Genomic DNA, 22,791 nt, shown 5'->3' with positions numbered 1-22,791 from the left:
CCAAATTCCCCATTCCCATCTTCTTGATCAAGAAAGTCAAGAAAACTCAAAAAGTTTTAGGAAAATTCAAGAAAGTGGATCAAAACCAAAGCTCTAATACCAATTGAAATGGATCTAGACCAAATATCAAGAAATCAATTCATAAAGTCCAAATCTAGCATCCATTTGATTAGCATCAAACACATATGATAAATCCATGTGATTATAAAGAGAAAAAATCCACATGCACATGTAGCATAGAATGTATATGCATAAGGCCTAAGTGATTTAACCTCTCACCATGAGGATGGCTATCAAGCTTGCCCATGAGCGCTAGACCATGAAAGGCCATCTCCATGAAAGGAGCCAAGAGTACATGTAAGTGTCCAAGATATGAATGACCAAAATATCCCTACAATGAACCCAATGCCCCATTTATAGTAACCTTGTCCATGGCCCATTATTTACATATTTTGGACCTTAGTTTTGCTTCATTACACATAATTAAGAAAAATACCTCTAAAAAACACTTGATTTGGTGCACGGTTGAGAGGAATGGTGTTGACAATGCCTTTGCAATGTTAAAAAAATCCTTTTCATTGTAACTTTTACCCAAATCTCTGAATTCTCATCCTAATCTCTCTAATTAGCCCATAATTAAGCAAGATATGGAGAATTAGTGATAATTAGGCTTTAGATTAATGCTATTGTGGGTGGAGAATGATTTAAGAAACAAGAACTCAACCTAACTGGAACAAAAATCCAAGGAATTAGCCTTCTTCTCCATGCCCACCTTTCTTGATGCAACTTCCCTCTTAACTTGAAAACCAAGGACCTCTTGATACTCACTTATGCCTTCTCACATCTCTAATGGCCGGGCAGCACAAAATTTGGTCCTGAACACTCTACATACATATAAATGAGGTATTTATGCACACTTCTTCATCCTCCGGTGGATCCTACATCCCGTCAAGGCCTGGTAACACCATTCCCGCCTCCCAGCACTTTATTGTTTTTTTCGATGAAAAATACATTAAAATGGTCCAAAAATGAGCTCAATGTCCTAAAAATAGATATAAATACCCAAAATGATAAATTTCCTAAATTTTCTATTTTTCTTGCTAAAAATAGGTAATTTTGCTAATTTTTTACTCTTAGAAATTACTAAAATTTGCTAAAATTACCCGATTTTGCTTTTAAAAATAGACAAATCAAGCCCCAAAATTAGGAGTTATCACTTGTAAAAGAGCATAGGGATTTTACCACCCTATGATTTTCCCTTCCTTCTATATGGAAATTGTAAAGAAGACTGAGATGAGAGATAGGCTCAAGCTATGTTATGTGTGTATGTGTTAACATGCTTGGCTGAAAAATAGCATGTTATGTGTAAGCTTGTTCTCAAGTTGATTTGAGTATTATGCTTATGAGAATTTTCCAACAAACATTATTCTTAGATATTAGTAGATTAGATAGTGTTTCTTATTTTTCTTCATATTTGTGAAATGTATTGTGCATAAAATCTTGAGTTACTCTTATTATATGATTCTTGAATGATTATGTAAATCTTAGAGATGCAAAAAGAAGTGTATTATAGCATGTTGTTAACTAGAAGACTAGATAGTAAGTATTTTTGGATTAAACAAGGAATGTTAGATTTAAGTGAAAGTTGAGTTCTCTAACTTTGGATAAACTCCTAAGGAATAATGACTCCTATTTTGAACCTATGCTTATGCAAAAAGGCTTAAATGTTTTATGCAAACAAGTTAAGACATAGAGGACAACCTTACTTTGTACGGGTGATCGCTATGGAAATATAATTAAGATTGATGAGATATAAGTCTTAAGTTAGTTGTACATAGGTAACATTTATGTTTAGTTTTCCAAGAGTTAATACTATTTAGTAGTAAGGTGTAGATTGATGAGATGTAAGTCTTAAGTTAGGTGGGCATAGGTAACATTTATGTTGATTTTTCCAAGAGTTGATACTATTAAGTAATAAGATGTAGATTGGTGAGATATGTCTTGAGTTAGTTGGACATAGGTAACATTTATGTTGACTTTCCAAGAGGTAATACTATTAAGTAGTAAGATGTAGATCCTAGCAAATGATTTTGTGAGCCCTTGATCCATGGTCTTTGATACAATTGACTTTAAGTGCTCTATAACAACATTTTGTTGTGGACGATGAGTGGTATAGTGAGATGCCACTTTGTGCATCTTTCTTTGAGACTCGCCTAAGAACTCATCACATGAATTCTCCTCCTCAGTTTATTCTAAGCTACTTATGTTCCTCTCTCATCAGTTTATTCTAAGCTACTTATGTTCCTCTCTCATCAGTTTCAACCAATACAAGCCATTTCTTAAACTTTCCAAAAGTCTGAGACTTTTCCTTAAGAAAATACACCCAAATCTTCCTACTATAATCATCTATAAATGAGAAAAAATAGAAGAACACCCTAGTGTAATTGTACTCATTTTTCCATAGAGATCAGCATGTATGAGCTGAAGAGGATCCTTGGTGCTAAAACTCGCCTCTTGTGGAAAGGGTTTTACCCATTATGCAAGCTTCACATAGAGTCACCATTGTGACTTTGCATCCTCATCTCCTCTACATCCCAAAGCAATGAACTAAAATCCTCGAATGTAAGATAAGTATACCTACTAACACTAACATTCAAAGCCATAACAAAACTATCATACTTCAGTGGCAATACCCTTAGACATCGATGTGCAAGATCCAAGGAAACATGCCAATTATAGCCATCAACTACTAGAGGAGTATTCATGACACCACCATTCAAAGATGGCAGCAATACCCTTAGACTCGACAAGCAAGATCCAAGGAGGGCACACTCATGCCAATTGCAGCCATCTAGTCATGAAGATCTTTGATTTTGGTGAGAAACACCTCCACTCTTTCACCTTCATTCAACTTCTCTTGTTGAAGCTGATTTTCAAGACTCTAAATCCTTGAGGGATTTATGGTCTCATACTGACTCTACAACAAGGTACATGCTTTTGCAATTGAACCATGGTCAACACACTATCTTCCATGCTTGTTGATGATGGCATAGAGACCATTTAAATCCCTTGGTCTCCAAGCTTGGACAAGGTCAGCAAGTGGTACAGGGTTGCTCTCTTCATCCCTTATTGGTGGTGTGTGAACATCAATACCAATGATGGTGTCCCAAATCTCATAAGAGGAAAGAACAACCTTAAGCTTGAGCTTCCAAAGAGGATAATTAGTGCTATTAAGATTTCCATCAGAAGCATCAAATGGTGTCATGGGGTCTTGCAGAAGATGCCATTTCTCTAAGGGAATGCTAGTCTAAGCAATTAGAAAAGAAAATTTATACCAAGCTAGATCTCTCATACCATGCACGAGAATACAAACATGCAGTGTATACAAGAGAAAACTCACAAGAAGTAGGATCTTTTACACCACAAAACTTTAAAAACTCAAATTACACAATAATAGAGATAGAGAAGTATAATGTATGCTTGTTGGTAAAAAGTTTTAAATTTTTGGTAGACCCTCCCTTTGGCTTTGAGAAAAGGTACATCTAATCCTAAATGGGAGGCACCCCATTACCTATAAGGGTGACCCATGAAGGTGGATTCATAAGGGAGGAACTATGGAGGGTCTCATAATGTGACCTTCCTTGGAAGAATACTTTTGTTCTTGTAAAAATATAGTATCATTAAAGGTTTTATTTGTGTCATTGGATTCTCATAATATGTTGTATTTTAACGTAACGTTTGATTTAAGTAGCCATAGTATATCTTTCAAAAGCTATAGCCAAGAAAATAGAGCTATGTGGAAAAAGAATGATTAATTTAGAGTCTCTCTCTCTCTCTCTCTCTCTCTCTCTCTCTCTCTCTCTCTCTCTCTCTTTGGGGTCACGCTTGCACTGCTCTAAGAAGGAATTTGGGCATTCTTAATAGGGACTTCTTAAAAACAAGATGAAGTGCTTTCTTGAGGCCTTGGACCATATCCGAGATAAGGACCTCATGCTTGGTGGATCCCCTAAATTTCTCAAGCACTTGGTCCATTCTATGAGGATTCATGGTGATACTGGTGTCATGTGCATCAGCAATGCCATGGACCTTCTCAAGACTAAATCCAGAAGGGGCAAGCAGATAAAGACTATGAACCAGTAGAGGATGGACATGGAGCAGGACTTGGAGCAAAACCTTGATCCAGACAAGTGCAGTCGGCTGGCTGCAGAAGTGAGTCGGCTGGCTGTAGGAAGAGTCGGCTGATTCCAAAAGGGGCCACGGGCTGAAGCGCATCATAAAGTGAAGAGCATCTAAGGGAGCATGCGTTTTGGTATTTTATGGCAAGGCTGCTGGCCGACCAGCAGTCGGCCAGTTTCTAATAGATCCCAAGGCCTATATAAAGGAACACTTGCTCTTTGTTTGAGTCATTCAACCCATTAGGGGTATGAGTCAGTAGGATCCTAGTCTAGGGCTGATTTTGGGTGTGTTATCACCTTTTCAAGGAGGCAGCCAAGGGCTGCAAAGATATGTACCTTTTTGTACCATAGTATATACTGAAATTCCAGCACTTCACTCTCTCTCTCTCTCTACTCTCTCTCTACCTGCGTTTTTGCATCAGATGGTGCGTTTTGCATCAGAAGGTTTTCAAGAGTGTTTAGAGCTGAAAGAAGACTACCCAGAGCTTCCGCGTGTTACATTGGTATCAGAGCATCAGGCTCAGCAAAGCTAAACGCTGAATCAGCAGATGATGGTGTACAGGTCCAAGGTACAGGAAAGTACACAGATTCGAAGCCCAAGGCGGGAACACAGATCGGGAAGAACTCCCAGGAGGTTTGTTGGTGGTGTTCCACAGTGCCAGATGGAGATGGCAGTTCCGTGAGCCAGATAGGTTCTAAGGGAACGGTCCCAAGGGAGGTTGATCCTCCAAGGGTGATGTGAGAGTGCCAAACTCAGTTCCAGGAAAGAAGACCAAGACGGTGTTCAGAGCCAGGGCAGGAATGGATTGTGGACTAGAGGAAGACCAGATGCATAGATCTTCATCAGAGACAGAGTGGTTTGGAGAACAGATTGGATTTTCAGAGAAAAAGGTTTGCTAGGGATGGAAGATGACAGAGGGACTTCGGGACAGGATTGGGATGATGACAGTCATCCAAGAGCAGGTTGGATTCCCGTCATCAAGTTTAGCAGAGGGGGATGTCATGTGCATCAGCAATGCCATGGACCTTCTCAAGACTAAATCCAGAAGGGGCAAGCAGATAAAGACTATGAACCAGTAGAGGATGGACATGGTGCAGGACTTGGAGCAAAACCTTGATCCAGACAAGTGCAGTCGGCTGGCTGCAGAAGTGAGTCGGCTGGCTGTAGGAAGAGTCGGCTGATTCCAGAAGGGGCCAGGGGCTGAAGCGCATCATAAAGTGAAGAGCATCTAAGGGAGCATGCGTTTTGGTATTTTATGGCAAGGCTGCTGGCCGACCAGCAGTCGGCCAGTTTCTAATAGATCCCAAGGCCTATATAAAGGCACACTTGCTCTTTGTTTGAGTCATTCAACCCATTAGGGGTATGAGTCAGTAGGATCCTAGTCTAGGGCTGATTTTGGGTGTGTTATCACCTTTTCAAGGAGGCAGCCAAGGGCTGCAAAGATATGTACCTTTTTGTACCATAGTATATACTGAAATTCCAGCACTTCACTCTCTCTCTCTCTACTCTCTCTCTACCTGCGTTTTTGCATCAGATGGTGCGTTTTGCATCAGAAGGTTTTCAAGAGTGTTTAGGGCTGAAAGAAGACTACCCAGAGCTTCCGCGTGTTACAACTCGAGCTCACGATGACAATCTTTTTAAAGGAGCAATGGAAGTGTCGGGCCGGTCAAGACCCACCGGCACTTGCGTAGTTCCGGACCACCTAGTCGGCTCCTAAAGAGCAACGACTAACTCAATTGTGCCCAATGTGACAAGCCAACACACAGCATTGAGGTACCAGTCTACTCATGCTTAGGGCAGTTAATCATGAATACGCAAAGGTTGGTTCTAGATCTTTCATGATTCCGAATAGGAGTTAACGTATAGATAGGCATATGATTGACAGGCAATAGATAGAGCTATGCAGTACATGATAGAGACAAGATAGAGACTAGTCCACAAGACATTCTTCAATATTAGATTAATCTCTCAAGTGTACAACACACTAGCATCGCCTCAGCTCATGAACTCCTAAACTCAACTAACTCGAGAATAATCCTCTTTGCTCCTTATATCCATCCGAGTACTATCCATTTACAAGAAGCCGTTACAAGGTTCTTACAAAATAGGAAGGCTTAGCCCATAATAAGTTTGTTATAAAAATGGCAAAATCTGGGCGGCGGACATACACGCTAGTTAGTCGCCGTACCTGGAGATCATGGTGGATGTTGTGTGAGCAAGGGAAGCCCACTTTTCTTGTGTTGGTGCTCTGAAAATTTGAAAAATTTCCAGATCCAAACTATGGTTCCAACTCTGGCCCATGCTTATGGATTTGAGAGAGCTTCAATGGATACTCTTTTGGGGTTTTCTCTATGTTCTCCCCTTCTCTTTTCTTTTGGTGTTTCTCTGTTCAGGCAAAGAGGCCACTAACACGTTATTGGTGGTCAGTCCAGTAGTTATCAATGGTTTGTGTGCCGCATTGTTTTGTGCTCGATCTGTATTTGTCTGGTTTATATTGTGTGAATAACTAATGATTGTTTATATTGTGTGCATAACTAATGACTCTCAGTAGGTTGCGGTTGGAATAAGAGGTCATATTCCCCGGCCAACACTTTGGCGACGCATGATAGAGCAACCCCCTTTGGACAGCTGGCGCAGGGGAAGTGCCCACCATCTATATTAGCATTAGTTGCACTACTTGTATTGCTGAGGAGGCTGTAGGCGATAAAGAAGAAGCTCAAGAGACAACTCTGCAGAGGCCATCCACCTCACCAGGCTTCTCCGGGTTCAACAATGGCCGCCACAGCCTTGTGTTGAATGTGCCGATACTGCCACTGCCCTAGAGCTGGACAGTCCTGACTCAGAAGACCGGCGCCCTCTCATCTTGACCTACTATGGAGACACGTATCAGGCTCACTTTGCTATGGCCATAAGCACCCCAACAACAAGACAAGGTAAGGCGTGGTGAGTGCTGGGGGACGCCAACCACAGTCGGCAACCAATGCCCACCCGCACAGGTAGTAAAGGGTGCATTGCTAAACCCTCCATTCAGTGCAGAGTTTGAAAGTCCGCGCGCTGATTCCGGGAGTCCCCAAACTGCTGATCCGAGAAGCAACCCGGACTGCCGACTCACTCTCAAACTCCATCCGCCGTCCCCGCACCCGCCACACCCGGATCCCGTTCCGCATTCAAAACCAATCTTCCGAGACTCCGTTAACCAGATTCCAATTCCGTAGCTGAGCCGGATTCCGGATCCATCTTCGCCACCCTGCCGATTCCACACCCCGGATTACGTTTCCGCTGCCCCGATACCGCCGCTTGCTAATCGCGTAGTAAACCCGAAATTATCAGTCTTTCGCTTTTGACCCGGAAGGCGGAACATTCCAATTGCTGCACCTGACGGCAAAGCTGATTGGTCAGGACGGGGGGATCAAACACCGCGGTCAGATACAGCTCCAGACCGTCTGCATGCGCATACGACATGGCAACCTGAGAAAGAAAACAACGCAGCACAAAGGCAGCAAGATAAATGCTCGAACGGGCCATTTCCGGAGATTAGAAGGCAACGATGGGATTCAATGTGGGACGGCGAGGCTATACACAACTGCACAAGCACACGACAAGGAAAAGCTAAGCACGAATGAAGTGGAGTCGGAGGTCTTCAAGCAGAACTTCAGGCTGAGCGAAAGGAGAAAGCGTGTTGGTAGAGGGTGACCCTCTGAGTTCTGGGAGCCATCATGTCCAGTATACTCAGAATGCAGAACTCACCAAGATGAGACTGACCGAGTATCCTGAGGGGCTAAACTAGCAACCAAGGAGGCCAACCCGATTCCACCGGATCCGGACTCAAGAATGATGCCAAGTTTCTGGCCGAGTTGTCGGCACGGATGATGCTGATTTGTTCATAATCTAATCGGGCATTCGCCTGACATTCTGTGAATTTAGAATGTACTACTAACAATTTGCTACTACCGCCGGATAGACTTGGCTGATGGGCCGAAAAGCATGTAAGCATTGCGACAGTCAGAAGATCCAGTGAATGTTGTTACCTGTAGGCAATGTGGCCAACATAGCCATCGAACTAATGACTACTTGTACCATGTATGTGGCCAATGCAGAGTCCAAGGTCACAGCTCTCATGTGTGTCCACATGCATTGTTGGAGCAGTTTGAGGATGTGCAGCACCAATGGCTCAACTAGAAGAATGCCCGCAAAGTTGACCGTCTTCCTGAAAAGTAAAAAGGAGCTCAAACGATTTCTCAAAGATACCACCTTAGCAGTGAAATGGCACCCAACACCCTCGAAGAGGAGACTCCTTGTTGCAGGATATGGCATGGATAGAAACTGCAACCAGAAGCCTCTTGTTTGATGTCAAGCATGCAATTGCAGACCACCTCGAGAATGAAGACAATAGTTCGGACAGCAGCCTAGAGAGTGACTCTAAAGCTCGAGGGGGACACCCATAAATATGTAAGCGTAGCACGTGAGTTTAACAGAAAGGATTTTTAAAATCATTTTTTTCATATTTTTTACATACATAAGGGTACCAGATTGAATGCAGGTTGAATAGGAAAAGGGTTTGTTTTATTCATGAAAATTTCATAGAGAAGGGGTTTTTAAAATAGGCCTTGAATGCATGTGATATCGAGGGTTTACATATAGTGACCCCCTGAGCTTTTGAAGCTTCTGATGATCCAGATGATCATTATGGTTGCCCTCATAATGGAACAGATATGGCTGCAATTAACCATCCAAATGAGCAGCTTTTGGCTGCCCGGAATGTCCTTGAAGAGCATGGTGATGATCAACAGTAACACATTTATTATATCCCCCATGTTAGTGATGGTATCTGACACAAGCTAAATGAGTAGCCTGCCCCTCTTCAATGAGGATGATGCCATATCAATTCCAGAAGCAACCCATACCCATGATGAACCATATGTATGTCACATGTTCTCGCCAAGCGGGGCAATAGAGGTAATGAACACTTGGGCAGAAAGATTTCTAGATTCTGGCTTTGTACCTCCTACATACCGACATCACTACAAGGGATTGGGCTCATACCCGCGCTCTTAGCCGCTAAAAATGACTTGTGAAAAAAAGTAACGGGCCCGTGTATCAGCGCGTGTATAATCGCGGCCAGAGACATGCGTGTAAAACCGCGTGTACAGTACCTCTTAGACGCGCGTATACACGGGTGTGTAGCCGCGTTTTTTTTCATAGACGCGTTAATACACGCCAGTATACACGCTTCTTATTCTATTAGACGCGGTTATACACGGGTGTATAGCCGCATCCTGTCCAGTTCCAATGTCCCAGACGCGTTTTTACTTGCGTCTATACACGCGTTTCTTTTATTTAGATGCGCTTATACACGCGTTATTGCCAGTTTATACGCGTTTATACACGGGTAATTTCCAGAGTATCCGCGCAGATACACGCAAGTTTTAGCAGTTTTGACGCGTTTATACACGCGAACAGAGAGCAAAAAAAAAATCCAGAGAGTGCTATTTGGTGCCTGAATACTGTTCCAGCATTCCAGCACCCAATAGCACTCTCTGGTTTAGGGTTTTTGGTGCATTAGACCATCCCATTAGACCATCCACGAAGAACATATGCACGAGGGAGATTAAGACAAGAACGACATGAATGCATACATTGTCATTACACGATTCAAGACAGCCATGAATGTAATACTATCGATCAATCAATTCAATATTACTATCAAAATTTCATACATGTATACAAGGGAGTCCATATCTCGAAGTAGCCCATGGCTTGAGTTTACAAAAAAATATATACAATCACATCCTAAATATGGAATGTGATACTACAAATCTGAGTACTACTCAGACCCAGATGATGACTCGGTGCTCCCCCCATGCTCAGATGAGCTCGCATCGGTCGGAATGTCCGAGGAGTAGTGCTCACGTCCACCCTCTGCAGCGGCGGCCGGTGGATCATCAGCAGCTTGTGCCTGTTCAAGTAATATATAGTATATAAGTATATATATATATATATATGCAATTCAATAAACCAAAACCATTCGTTACGAATTTTCAAGTACCTGTCGACTGTATGGTCTCATGGCCAACTCAAACTGCGCGTCCGTAATACGTCCCTCGGCTCTGAAGATGGCCCACGTGTCACGTCTGCTATGCCGGCGAGCATACGCAGTATCGTGGGTTGTGGGCTTCCTCCCCGTAACCCGTCGCTGTATCATAATCAACACAATTTGTAAGATTAAAACAATTCATAGAATCAATGAATTAAGTAAACAATCAAATAAAGTGACAGGATACTTACGAACTCTGCCTCCCATGACTCGACGCCGCCAGATCCGAAATGCGAAGATCCAACGGTCTCCATCTGGATCCGTCGTGCCTCCACATGCTGCCTGCTCTTCATGCCACCCTCTGCTCGTTTCTTTGCCTCCTTCCACTCGCGTTTGTGCGCAGTGGCAGGTTTCTCGGCAGGATAGCCACCCGCAGCTACATTTAGCCGGTCATCGTACGCGAGTTTTTTAAGGTGAGATCTTTTATTACTTAAGATCTCCCTTATTCGCGTCCTTCCCCATACATCCGAGAATGTAGCATGTGGGGGATTGGGGTACCGACTGTGTACAGCCTCTATCACCTCCCCAACTAATCGGCTATTTTGATCTTTAAATTTAATAAAACAATTTCTATATGAGTTTGATACTACCCCACGCATGTACTCCATTACCTCCCTCCCCCTCGCATCTATCACTATCCCGCCCCTATCCGTCACATCATAGCAAACCACTCTCTCCATCTCTCTCATCTCCTCCTCTTCCGAACTGTCTCCTCTAACTCTTCTCCCTCTATCTCCTCTCTCACCCCGTGCCCTACTACCTCCCCCACCTCCCCCACCTCCCCCACCAAAGCACCCGCCGCATCCTCCACTCCCACTCTTCCTACTGCTGCGGGTGGAGTCACGACTGGGGGATTGTCTACGTGACAGTGGCTGTGAGCCCTGACGTGACGGTGGCTCTGAGGGAGCACGTGATGGTGGCTGTGAGGGTGTACGTGAGTGTGTCTGGGACGAGGTATGTCTCCTCGGTGGACGTGGAAGAGGAGAAGCTGCATGCCGTCTCGTCGGACTCGGAGGAATAGACGGCACTGGAGTGCCCTGGATACTCGCGGTAGGGGTATAGACACCAGGCAGGGAAGGAGGGGGATGGGCATACATATACTCTGTAAGCTCAACCGGACCAGGTTGGCGCCCAAAGTGATTCATCATCTCCATCAACCAATTGCTATACGCAAATGGATCGGATGAAGAACCTGGAATATCCATAAAGAACCTGCAACAAACATCATCATGTACATCATGGGCTGTCTCTTGACTCACACATTGTCATTACACAAGTCAATTGCTTGCAAACTATGAAATCTGAAACGCCGCAGTTTTCTGTCTGCAGAAACGCGTGTATGAACCCGTCAAAAAACGCGTGTATACACCCGGCAAAAAACGCGTGTATATGCGCGTGAAAAAACTCTGCACACAGGTTACACGCGCTTCTACACGCGTTCGTACACGCGACCTGCGAAAAAAATTTCTCGAAAAGACCGACCCCCCGACAAAGACAGAATGTCCTTATAAAAGGACCAGCCATTGTCGCCCCTGTCAGGATACAGCAACCCAATCGTGTGCAAAAAGACAAACCCAAAGAGCAAGAAGCAAAGTAAACAAATCTGACAAAAGAGACAAGGCACAGGACAAAGTGACTCACCTCTGAAAAAGTGAGTCCTCTCTGCTCCTTCTCTGCTCCCTCCTTCTCCCGTGTGTGTGCTCCTTTCTCTGCTCCCTCCTTGCTGTTGGAAGAGGCGAAAACAGGCGAAAACGCATGCACTGTTGATTTCTAAGTTCAAAATCTATATTTGGGGAAGGCGGGCTATTTTTAGTTTAAATATGCCGCCGCGTTTATGTTCGCGTTTATAAACGCAGGTATATTCGCGTGTACATGATTTTAGCTGCGTTTATACACGCGTTTTGCAGAAATTAGCCGCGTGAATACACGCGTTTTTTAGGAAGTACCCGCGTTTATACACGCAATTTTTAGGAGATAGCCACGTGAATACACGCGATTTTGTGCTTTCATTAAAAATATATAATGAGTTTGTGTTTTCTGGTTTGTACACAGGATGTCATCAACCTCTTCAAGCAGTTCTGGGGAAGATGAGACAATGCGTCATCGTAATCGCGATGTGTGGTTGGGACAACGGATCAAATGTATGTGTAATCGATGTCAAGGATGCATTGTACGAGCACGTCGAATTACCTTGAATCACATCTCCATGTATGGAGAATGGAATCAAACAGGTTTAGAGGTGAGTAGATGTAAATTGATGGTATTCAAATGACTCATGGTATCCAAATTAAATTAATAGAGTTGTAACATATAATTTGATAAATTGAAGCAGGATGCAGTACCACACCCTAACATGGTACCCTACGCGCGACGAGAGCACGTAAAGCGTCGACGAGATGATGCTGGAGCTTCGGGATCTATTGTCAGAGATGAGTGGGAAAGGGACGACAATAGCCCTGCACCCCACGAAGTTGTGGAAGAGGAGGTGCTTGATGATATGGTGCGGAATCTTTTTAAGGATGATCCCAAAGGTATGGACGACGATGATATGGAACAAGAGCATCTTTATAAAGCTTCATCGACACCGGTGTTTGAAGGGTGCACATTCTCAGTTTTACGTGCTTCCCTTGAACTACTTAATATACAAACAGTTTATGGATGGAGCAATGCAAGTCTTGACGCATTGTTGAAGTAAGCATTCTAACTTATAAATTTGAATTAGTGGTTTAAGGTTTAGGATTTAAGACTAATTATAATTGATGATATTGGATGCAGGCTATTGTCTTCCATGCTTCCAAAGGAAAATAGACTGCCCACCTCAAGAGACATAGCGAGGCGCTATGTGACATCTCTTGGAGGACTGGATTATGATAAAATACATGCATGCGTCAATGATTGCGTTCTCTTTCGTGGGACGCATAAGGAGGCTCTGACATGTCCCACTTGCGGTGAAGCAAGGTACAGAACAGATATGAAGAGTTTTGATGTACCTCGTAAAGTCTTGCGACACTTTCCTATAATTCCTCGCATCAAACACATGTTCAAGTGCAAATCCATAGCAGAGCTCATGTCATGGCATTCCTCACATCGATCGGATGATGGCATGTGGAGAATTCCCGCAGACACTCCTGCTTGGAAGCATATTGAAGATGAGTGGCCCAGCTTTAAAACAGAGCCTAGAAACTTGAGACTTGGCCTGGGTATGGATGGAGTGAATCCATTTGGTTTCAAAAGCACCGCATACAGCGTGTGGCCAGTTGTGCTGGTGAATTATAACCTTCCACCATCAATGGCGATCAAGAAGGGACATCTTATGTTATCCCTTCTAATTCCAGGGAAACATAAAGTCAAGCATATGGATGTTTATCTTGAACCACTGATTGATGAGTTGGAGGAACTATGGAGAGGTGTTGCGGTGGTGGACATTAGTAGGCCTCCCTCCTCTCGACACTTCGACTTAAAAGCAGTGTTGATGTGGACAATGCATGACTTTCCAGGATACAGCGATTGTTCTGGTAAGAATTCTAATTACCTCCCTACTCTATTACTATTGGCTATATATATTAATTAGACGGTTTGACTTTATTATTCTAACTTTTATTTATATTTTAACAGGTTTGAAAACATCGGGTAAACATGCATGTCCTGTTTGTGGCCCTTCGTTAGTACATGAGTATGCTGATGGTTTGTGTAAGACTATATTCGATAATCATCATCGATTTCTCCCCTCAGATCATCCTAAATATGTTGCTAGTAAGAGTAACATTCCTCCACAAACACTTCGTGCAAAAGATTGGAAGCGTATTTGGGAGTCTACAACTATTCTTCCTCCAGATGGCATGAACAGGTATAGTGATGTTTTTTCAATCTTGTTTTGTGTAGTCTCTAATTGGATTAAAGGTCACATAGAGCAATCCCTTGTGCAGGTACTCCATTTTTTTCCGGCTGCCATATTGGACCCATCTTAAGATCAACCATCTTCTTGATCCCATGCACATCTTCAAGAATGTGGGATCTGGTATTTGGGAACATATTACTGGTAAACGAGACAATGTTAGCGTACGTGAGGACTTGCGGGTCGCAGGACGTATGCGTCAAGCTTGGCCACGAGAGGTGGGTGGGCACGTTCGTCTTCCGCCTGCACCATGGATTATATCAAAGAAAGAGGAGAAGCAGGTAAAGCAGGCCATCACCACTTTGCGTACTCCCACTGGATGCATGAGATCATTGAAGGGAGCCTTTACAACCACTAAGAAAAGAGGCGTTGAGCAACTATATGGGTTGAAGTCCCACGATTGGCACAAGATGCTTCAAGTAAGTGTTTTCCAAGTCTTGTACGTACGTTGAAATTAAATTTTGTAATGCCATAAACCATAAATGTGCTCTTATGTGCGCAGTTCATACTACCTACTAGCATCGACCATTGTGCGAATAAGAGTTTGAAAAAATGTATTTATAAGATGGGCGAGCTTGTGAGGTATGTAAAACCCATGCTCAGATCACCCTTCATTATACCTTGCAAAATGAACGTGCATGAGGTATAACGTACTATTTATTTATTTTTCAGATATGTTAGTTCCAAAGCAATTGATCCAGCCACGTTGGATGATGCGCGTGTTATGGCAGTGGAGATGGTTTGTTTGGTAGAGGAGACTTTTCCGCGAACCATTCTCACAAGTCAACTACATCTCATTGTGCATTTAGTGGACGAAATTGCTTTATGTGGTACTGTGCATGCACGTTGGATGTTCTTCCTAGAGCGCTTCATGAAGACCTTAAAAGACTTTGTGAGGCAAAGTGCAAGGCCTGAAGGAAGCATGGCCGAGGGTTGGTTGATACAAGAGTCTCTTGTATATATTTCAGAATTTCTTGGTCAGGTGGACAGCTCTTTGCCACGACTATGGAGCAATGAAGAGGACTTGAGGATGACCTCTATTGTGCCTCAAGGAAAAGGACAGAGTAAAGTAATTGACAGAACATTGATTGATGATCTCAATTTCACTTGTATCCTTAATAGTGATGTGATGAGCAGATGGGTTACAAGATATGAGGATGCAAAGACAAAAAGGCAAGCAGAAAGAGCTCTCTTTCGGAGGCAACATGGCTCTCGGAAGGCGTACCCTAAGCATCTAGCAACACTTCCGAATGATATCCATGTTGATTGGTTGCATGAGGAAATGGAGAGAGCAGAGAGCGACGAGGGGCTGCATATCACGGCGGAAGAATGGGAGTATGCACGAGGATGCATGTCAAAGGTACATAGAACTAATGTTTTGCATTAGTTGTAAGTGATTTGCTTTTAATATTTATTCACATTGCTTACACAAATATTGCTTCTATTTTGGTCCAGTGCACTATGTTCAATGCTATATGGTGTGAAGGCAAGCATTTTCGAACACAAAGAATTGATGAAAAGAGAAATACACAAGATTGCGGTGTCATTAGTAGCTTTGAGGGAGCTAATGGAAAAATGGATGATTATTGTGGCATAATCCAAGACATATTTAGGCTTGACTTTCGTCGCTTCTTTGTGTATGTTTTGGATGTCAAATGGCAAATGAACGTGGTGGAAAAAGGGCCTGATGCAACGATAAAACGCCATGCAAGTGGATATGTAACTATTGACTCTACAAAGTTCTGGCAAACAAAGAAAGATAGGCTCGTATTGCCACAACAATGTGAGCAGGTATGCATTTTTTTACTAATGTGTTTTATGTACATATATATCTAAGCTCGCGTACCCCTTGACTTTTGATATGCTAATTAATTACTGTACTGTGTGTATTTGAGTAGGTTATCTATCTACCAATGGTGCATGACATCAAATGGTGGTACGTCATCCCTATTGCACCACGTTCCAAAGTGATGTATAATACATTCACTGATATGGAGCATATGGAGGATGTAACAAGCCGCAATGAAGATGACGTCGAACATGCCATTGAAGATGTTGTGATCGATGATCAAGAAATAAGAGATGATCGTGATAATGAGGATGAGCATGCCATTTCTCATGATCATGAGAATGACCCTACCATTGAGGATGATGATGATGTTGATGAGGATGATCAGGACATCGATACCATTATCAATGGAGTACAGAATATCGATAGTGGAATAAATTTAATCGTAGCCTTACCAATTGATCAAATGGATATTGATGTTGATCGTTTGACAAGGATGGATCTTATTGAAGATGAGATCGAACCCTAACCAATCCGTCACTGTATGTTCTAAATTGATGACATTTCTATCATCTCATATGCATGATTTATTTTTGAATATATTTCATTGTTGTAAATGCATGTAGTGGGATTGTGTAATGATGTATACTGTAATGTACTATGAGATGGTTTAAGGAAAATAGTTTTTAATTTTGTTAAGGAATTCAGTTTTTTTTCAGTTTTTCTCTGCCATGCGTGTATTAATCCGTGTACAGTAGCGTGTATTTTTCCGTGTATAATAGCGAGTATTACCCCGTAAATATTATCGTGTATTTATGCGTGTATTACTGCGTGTATATAAACGCGTTTATACACGCGATAATAAATGCAAAAATACACGCGAACTTAAATGCTAAAATACACGCGCCCGATTCTATTCAAATACAAGCGCGACCATACACGCGTTCGTAATTTATCGCGTGTATGAAACGCGTGTATGGCAGCATTGTCTTGTAGTGCATCCGCATGATTAATCCAGATTGGGTTTTGGCCTAACCTTGGAGCAGGTGTTGCCGAGTGGACAATGTACCAATGTGGTGGAAGATGATGTTGTATATGAGGATGCCCATGCTATGCCAAACAATCCATCAAAGCAAGCTTTTGCAAAGTCTCCATCCTATGCACAGTTGATGGCAAAATTCCTGAATGATCTAGAAGAGGAGGCTCTTGCTGCACGTGCACATGGTGCATGTGGGGAAGGCTTGACCTGGGACCTTTTCACTTTGGTTGATGATAACCAGATGGAACTACCAGCCTACACAGAGATGCCCTGGTGGCATGCAACAATGGTAGATGCCCATTATATGGTTCATGGTGATTCCGTTGACTTGGTGGATTATCCGAAAGATGTGGTGACTAGAAAAAAAGAAGCGAAATTAGTAGAGGTTACCCAAAAGAGCCGAACAAAATCTGAATATGTAGTAAAAGTTTCTCAGAATCTTAGTGGATATGGTAGGGATCTTTCCTATATCCTTGCCAAGCGGAAAGCTCTATGTGATATGCATTCCATAGAGTCATGGTCATCAGATACATGGAAGGGGAAGAAGGAAGGGGCCTAAGTACTTGTGTTGGGAAAAACCCTAGTATTTTTTCCAAAATTTTTGGATACCGTAGCTTTTACCAACGCTATCACAATGGATTCTTCCAAGGCTTTGTTCAAACAACTTTTCATTACAAATGGCTAGCTCCTTTAGAAACCTTAAAAAGTTCCCTCAGTACGTTTAAGTGAAGCTCTTATAATGCTATTATTTTTTCCATTGGATGCTTCAAACCTTAGAATATAGATTATTTTAATTTACACATCATCATCATGACATGGGTCATGGGACAACTAAAGCTAGGGTGTCATCATGCACTTGTGGAAGTGGCATGCTTGGGAATACCTTGCACACAAGTTTACCCTCCAATTTTGCTCAACCTCCTTGTAGAAAGTGGTTGAACAATGCTAATATGTTTGGCCATCCAAGTGTGAATTTAAAGTGATATTCGGGGGTGTCCTTAGTCCCTTGGTACCAATTGGATTCAGGAGCAACTTGGAAGGGTCCATACTAGAGTCTCGGCTATAATTAACCACAAACCTAGTAAGGAATAATCCGCATTTTAGAGTAAAAGATTTATACATTTTTTTAAAATGGTAAATAATGGAGCAGTGCTCACATAATGTGGTTAACCTTCAAACATCCGGGTTGAAATTTTACGTTGGCTTTAATGAAATAGATTAAACCTAAGTATTGTCTTTAATTTTAAGGGTTGAAAAAAATAAAACTTTTTTTTCGATCACTGAAGGCTCGTTTATGAGCCCGCATGGTGCATGTTGCCCATCAGCGAGCACGGGCCCGGGCTCGTAGTCGCTGTCGTTCCTTTATTTTCTCCGATTTTATAAGAAATAATTCTGAAGAGGGAAATACGAAGGAATTATCTTAGGAATATATTCCTATGTATATAGCGAAATGGGTGCCGACTAATCTACACGTTAATATGATTAGCTGTGATGATGTGACCGCACCCAAGAAGCAAGAAGCTAAGCTCATCAATCATATTTTGCAATCTGTGTTCGCATTTTCTAGACCGCCACAATGATATGGCGACGAGCTTGGTAGCAGTTATTAGTGTCCTCGATGGCTCTCTTATCCGCGTACGAGCTAGAGGGCCTTTGCAGACTGCGATGGCTTGTCGTGGAGCTGCAGCCAGCGGTCGGGAGACTCTGGGACCCTTCAGCAGGATATTCATCAGGCCTTTGATCGAACGGCATAGAGACTAATTACGTGGACACCCGGCTTGCGAGCACGTCACTTGTGCCGCGATATAGGATGACAATTAGAATCATTGGAGACTGGGCTCCACTGCACTCATCAGGCCACTAGCCTCCCTTTCTAGAGAGATAAGCTCAGCTGGACTCTAGTGATTCTAGTCTGAGAAACCTAAGCTCTAGTGTGTAGACCAAGAGGCTACTTAGAGAGAGAATAGACCTTTCGTGGTGCTGACTGGCACCTTGGCCCTCCAAAATTGATGGGTTTGGTGAAATATAATTTTGGATGGGTTTGGTGAAATATAGCTGAAGTGCTATTTTTGACATGTATTTTAAAATTTTACAAGTATTTTATCCCAAAATGTTTAAAAACGAGTGCGACACCCGTAAAAAAGCAATTATATTACATCCCACTCGTTAAAAAGAAGCTATATTCGGATGTATAAACTTTGAGTGCTCGACAAAAACATTTTTTCAACCAATCGGGTAAAATAAAAGACATTGTCCAACGAGGTGATAGCTCAAGTGGTGAAGGCGTTTGCCTGGAACCAAAAAGTCCTAAGTTCAAAACCCCCTTAGTGCTTCCTCAGCCGCATCACCTACGAACGGATAATTAAGCACTTATAAACATACGCCTACAAGCAATGAGAAATTAGTAATTATGGGAGAATCTTGGGCCTAAGGGAAAAAAAACACTAAAATGCTTTTTGTTTGAGCACCTATAGAAAATGATATGAGCATTGAGCACTCTCTAAGTCTCCTCCAAGGATAGAGAGAGAATGATATGAGCATTGAGCACTTTCCAAGTAAATTCCAAGTCTCTCTCCTAGCCTTGGTTAGTGAGAGAATCTAGCCTTGGTTAGTGAGACAGAGGAAAAAAAATTAGCTAGTGTGAGTTGGCTTGGTATTGAGAACAGTGTTCACAGAAAACCCGCAAACCCTTACAACGCACCTGCAAAATTCATGATCTCACTTGTAAATTTTATTTTTGAATTAAAGATTGATAAAATTTTAAGCATTTTAGTTATATTTTAATGGAAAAACCTGTAAATATCGGAAAAAAAACTTGTAAATTTTAAAATTGCAAGTTTTAAGATCTAAGAAGAAAAATATTCTGAGTGTGAACACTGATTGAGAACCACCTCTTGTATCTAGAGAGAGAAGAAAAAACAAGATAGAAGATATAAGCAAGCTCAATAGAGAGCCAAACGATCGTAGGTCGCTTGATGGGCCACGTCGAGCGCTTTTCAGCAACACAATCAAAAAGAGGATAACTGGGGTAAATAGGAGGCGGAGGGGAGAGAGCTGCATGATGGGGGCGCGAGGCCCCACGGACGGCGGGCGGCGAGGAAGTCCGCTGCTAGATTTAGGAGGAAGGCGGAGAAGTTGGCGCAGGCTACCAGATTTAGGGAGAAGGGGGTGAAAAAGAGACCTGGCGCGGCGTCTGTCAAATTTCTTTCCAAGATCTCATTATTTACAGGTGAGACGCGCCACAGTTATATATTTATGATTTATATTTCTCTAGCCAGCCTCAGTGGGGAGGGTAAAAGATAGCGACACAGATGGCCCATGGGGCTGGAGGCAGTCACCCGCTGTGCTTTAAAGAGGGAGAGAGAGAGAGATTAGCCTCTCATTAAGGTCCTTCCTCCTACAGCAGGAGCTTCCGGCAATAGGAGAGCAGCACGTGGAAAGTGCATGCAAGGACGAGATAAGATTGAACCTATGAAAAGCTTCATGAGCCTCGAGTCCTCTAGCCCCGAGCATTTAACATCTTGTGATCTCCCTCTAGTAGCTAGCACTTTTCCTCTGCAGGTCACGCGCTCTCTCTTTCTCTCTCTCTCTCTCCCCCCTTGCACTGAGACCACCACTGTTGGAAGTCTGTAGAGTGTTCCCTTGCTTGCCTAGCCCTGGCGCCGCTGCCGTACTCTACACGATTCCCGAGCGTGTGAGATGACCGTGACTTGAAGCTGGCCGCTGACTGAACCTTAATCAAGTGGCGAAGCGATGAGCCGCCGTGATACCCATGCCTCCAGCAAGATGAGAGAAGCCATGGCCTTGGTGGCTGCTCGCAGTTCCTCTGATTTTGCGCGCCGCCCGGAACATGTCCAGCCTGTCAAGCGCCGCCCATTGGCCGATTGCTCAGCCCTTCCCCGGAAACGCCCGCGCACTAGCTGGGGCAAACCGCATTCAAACCTAGCCGCCCTCCGCCCCCCTTTCTCTGTCAAGCAGGAGGCCTCCTCCTCCTCCTCCACAGACGAAGAGTACCCCTCTAGCTCCTTTTCCCAGCTCAGTGTGCCATCTCAATCCGTACCCATTTCTTTTATCAAAACCGAACCTCTGCAAAATCTTGCCATCAAAGCAGAGGAAGAGAACTACAACGACGCTCCCCTCCACCAGGTTCCGACTTTTTTCCCCATTGAGCACCTTCTAACATTCAGTGGAAATGTTTCCGCCGATTTTGATCAGCTACGTCGGTGCCACATCTTTCCACCTCTCTCTTCTCTGCCCTCGCCAATCTCTCCCCTCTCCTGCTCCCCGCTCTGCTCCTCCGGCACAGATGAGTGTTCTGGTGATGACGTGCTCAGCTGGGAGGATTGTCATGAGGAGTCTTGCGACTTCTTGAGCGAGCGTTTCTACGAGATTGAGAGGGACATGAGCAGCATACTGGGCGAGGCAGTTCATCACGCCATGTCGGCTCAGCCATTAGGCATGGCGATAGGTCGCCAAGGGGTGTTACTAGTGGCGAAGGTGGAGGAGTCCGACTGCAGCGAAAACTTGAGCCAGTCTGACACCAGCACCAGCCTTGCGAGCATGGACACGGCTACCACAGCCACAACAGTAGAGTTCGTATCCAGTGACGGTGAGTACAGGATTGACCTTACCGACTTCGAGCCGGTTCAGGGAGAATGCATCGACGGAGATTGCGAGCAGAAGCCCTTTGCGGCCGGTAGCAAGCTCTCCCTGTCTCTCAACTACAACGAGGTGATTACTGCATGGTCTGATCGGGGTCCCCTCTTTGCGGACGGAAGCTGGGGTAGAACCTCTCCGGAAGAGTACGACCTAGATTTGGCGGTGAGTATCAATTCTGTTAATTTAGCAACGTAGTTGAACCATTCTTCAGAATCAGTGAATCATCAGCGTTTCTCCTCTATTCAGGCATGGGAGCCGGAGAATCAAATCGCCCAATGCCTTGAAATTGTGCCTGAGGCGGGCAAAATGATTCAATTAGGGCCTGATGACGGAATTAGCGTCGTCGACAACGGAACCTGTGCTAGAGGCAGCGGAGGCTCGTCGTCCGCACGTCATGCCAGGGTATTGCGATACCGTGAAAAACGACGGACTCGCCTTTTTTCTAAGAAAATTCGCTATGAAGTGCGAAAGCTTAATGCTGAAAGGAGGCCCCGCATGAAGGTACCCACCCGTCCTCTTCCAAATTTATCAGTCCTGCACTGTCTACTAACCTCACGTTTTCGTTATATGTACAGCTTTAATAAGGTCATTAATTTGTTGTCTGTGCAGGGACGTTTCATCAAGAGAGTCCTTAATTAAGGTGAAGGATTTCCCTTTATTGAGATCACACGGAAGCTTCTCTCTAGTTCCTCATCCCCACTGCAGCGCAACCATAACAATTATGGTAGTCGAGTTGCTCAGCATTATAGGTCCCCTAGATGATTATTATACTCGTGATCTCTCTCCTCCCGTTGAGTTTATAATCCAAAGTGTATCCTTCGATGGCGTGAGTTCCATTAAAACTATTGTGTGCCTCTATGCATTTTTAATGCTCGATACAAAGCAAATCGATTATTATTTTTTTCAAGACCTTTCAAACATTCTTTGTGTTATCAGCTATTCAGTGTCTAACCATGAGCTCAGCTCTGTGTGTTTGTGTGTGTGTGTGTGAGAGAGAGAGAGAGAGAGAGAGAGAGAGAGAGAGAGATAGTGAAGGAGAGCGGGATTGCAACAATCTTTCACGCAATATCACGAAAACCTATTTGAGTTTCATGTTACTTGAACGTGCTTCATTAATATCTCAAAGAACATCATCGGCA

At 43.4% G+C, this 22,791-nt stretch overlaps 1 protein-coding gene across 1 annotated transcript; it reads left to right on the top strand.

Moving 5' to 3' along the window:
* Window positions 1–20,494: 20,494 nt before the first annotated feature.
* On the top strand, window positions 20,495–22,559 carry LOC147630149 (uncharacterized). Its single transcript, XM_086811795.1, has 3 exons — window positions 20,495–21,814; window positions 21,899–22,153; window positions 22,262–22,559. The coding sequence occupies exons 1-3, from the start codon at window positions 20,747–20,749 to the stop codon at window positions 22,289–22,291; spliced, it is 1,353 nt and encodes a 450-aa protein (XP_086667921.1). The 5' UTR covers window positions 20,495–20,746; the 3' UTR covers window positions 22,292–22,559.
* The last annotated feature ends 232 nt before the right edge of the window (window positions 22,560–22,791 follow it).

The sequence above is a fragment of the Cibotium barometz genome, chromosome 17, assembly GCF_041138505.1.
Source record: "Cibotium barometz isolate CiBa-2024 chromosome 17, ASM4113850v1, whole genome shotgun sequence".
In the NCBI taxonomy this organism is placed as follows: Eukaryota; Viridiplantae; Streptophyta; class Polypodiopsida; order Cyatheales; family Cibotiaceae; genus Cibotium; species Cibotium barometz.
This window is presented reverse-complemented; position numbering and strand designations above follow the sequence as displayed.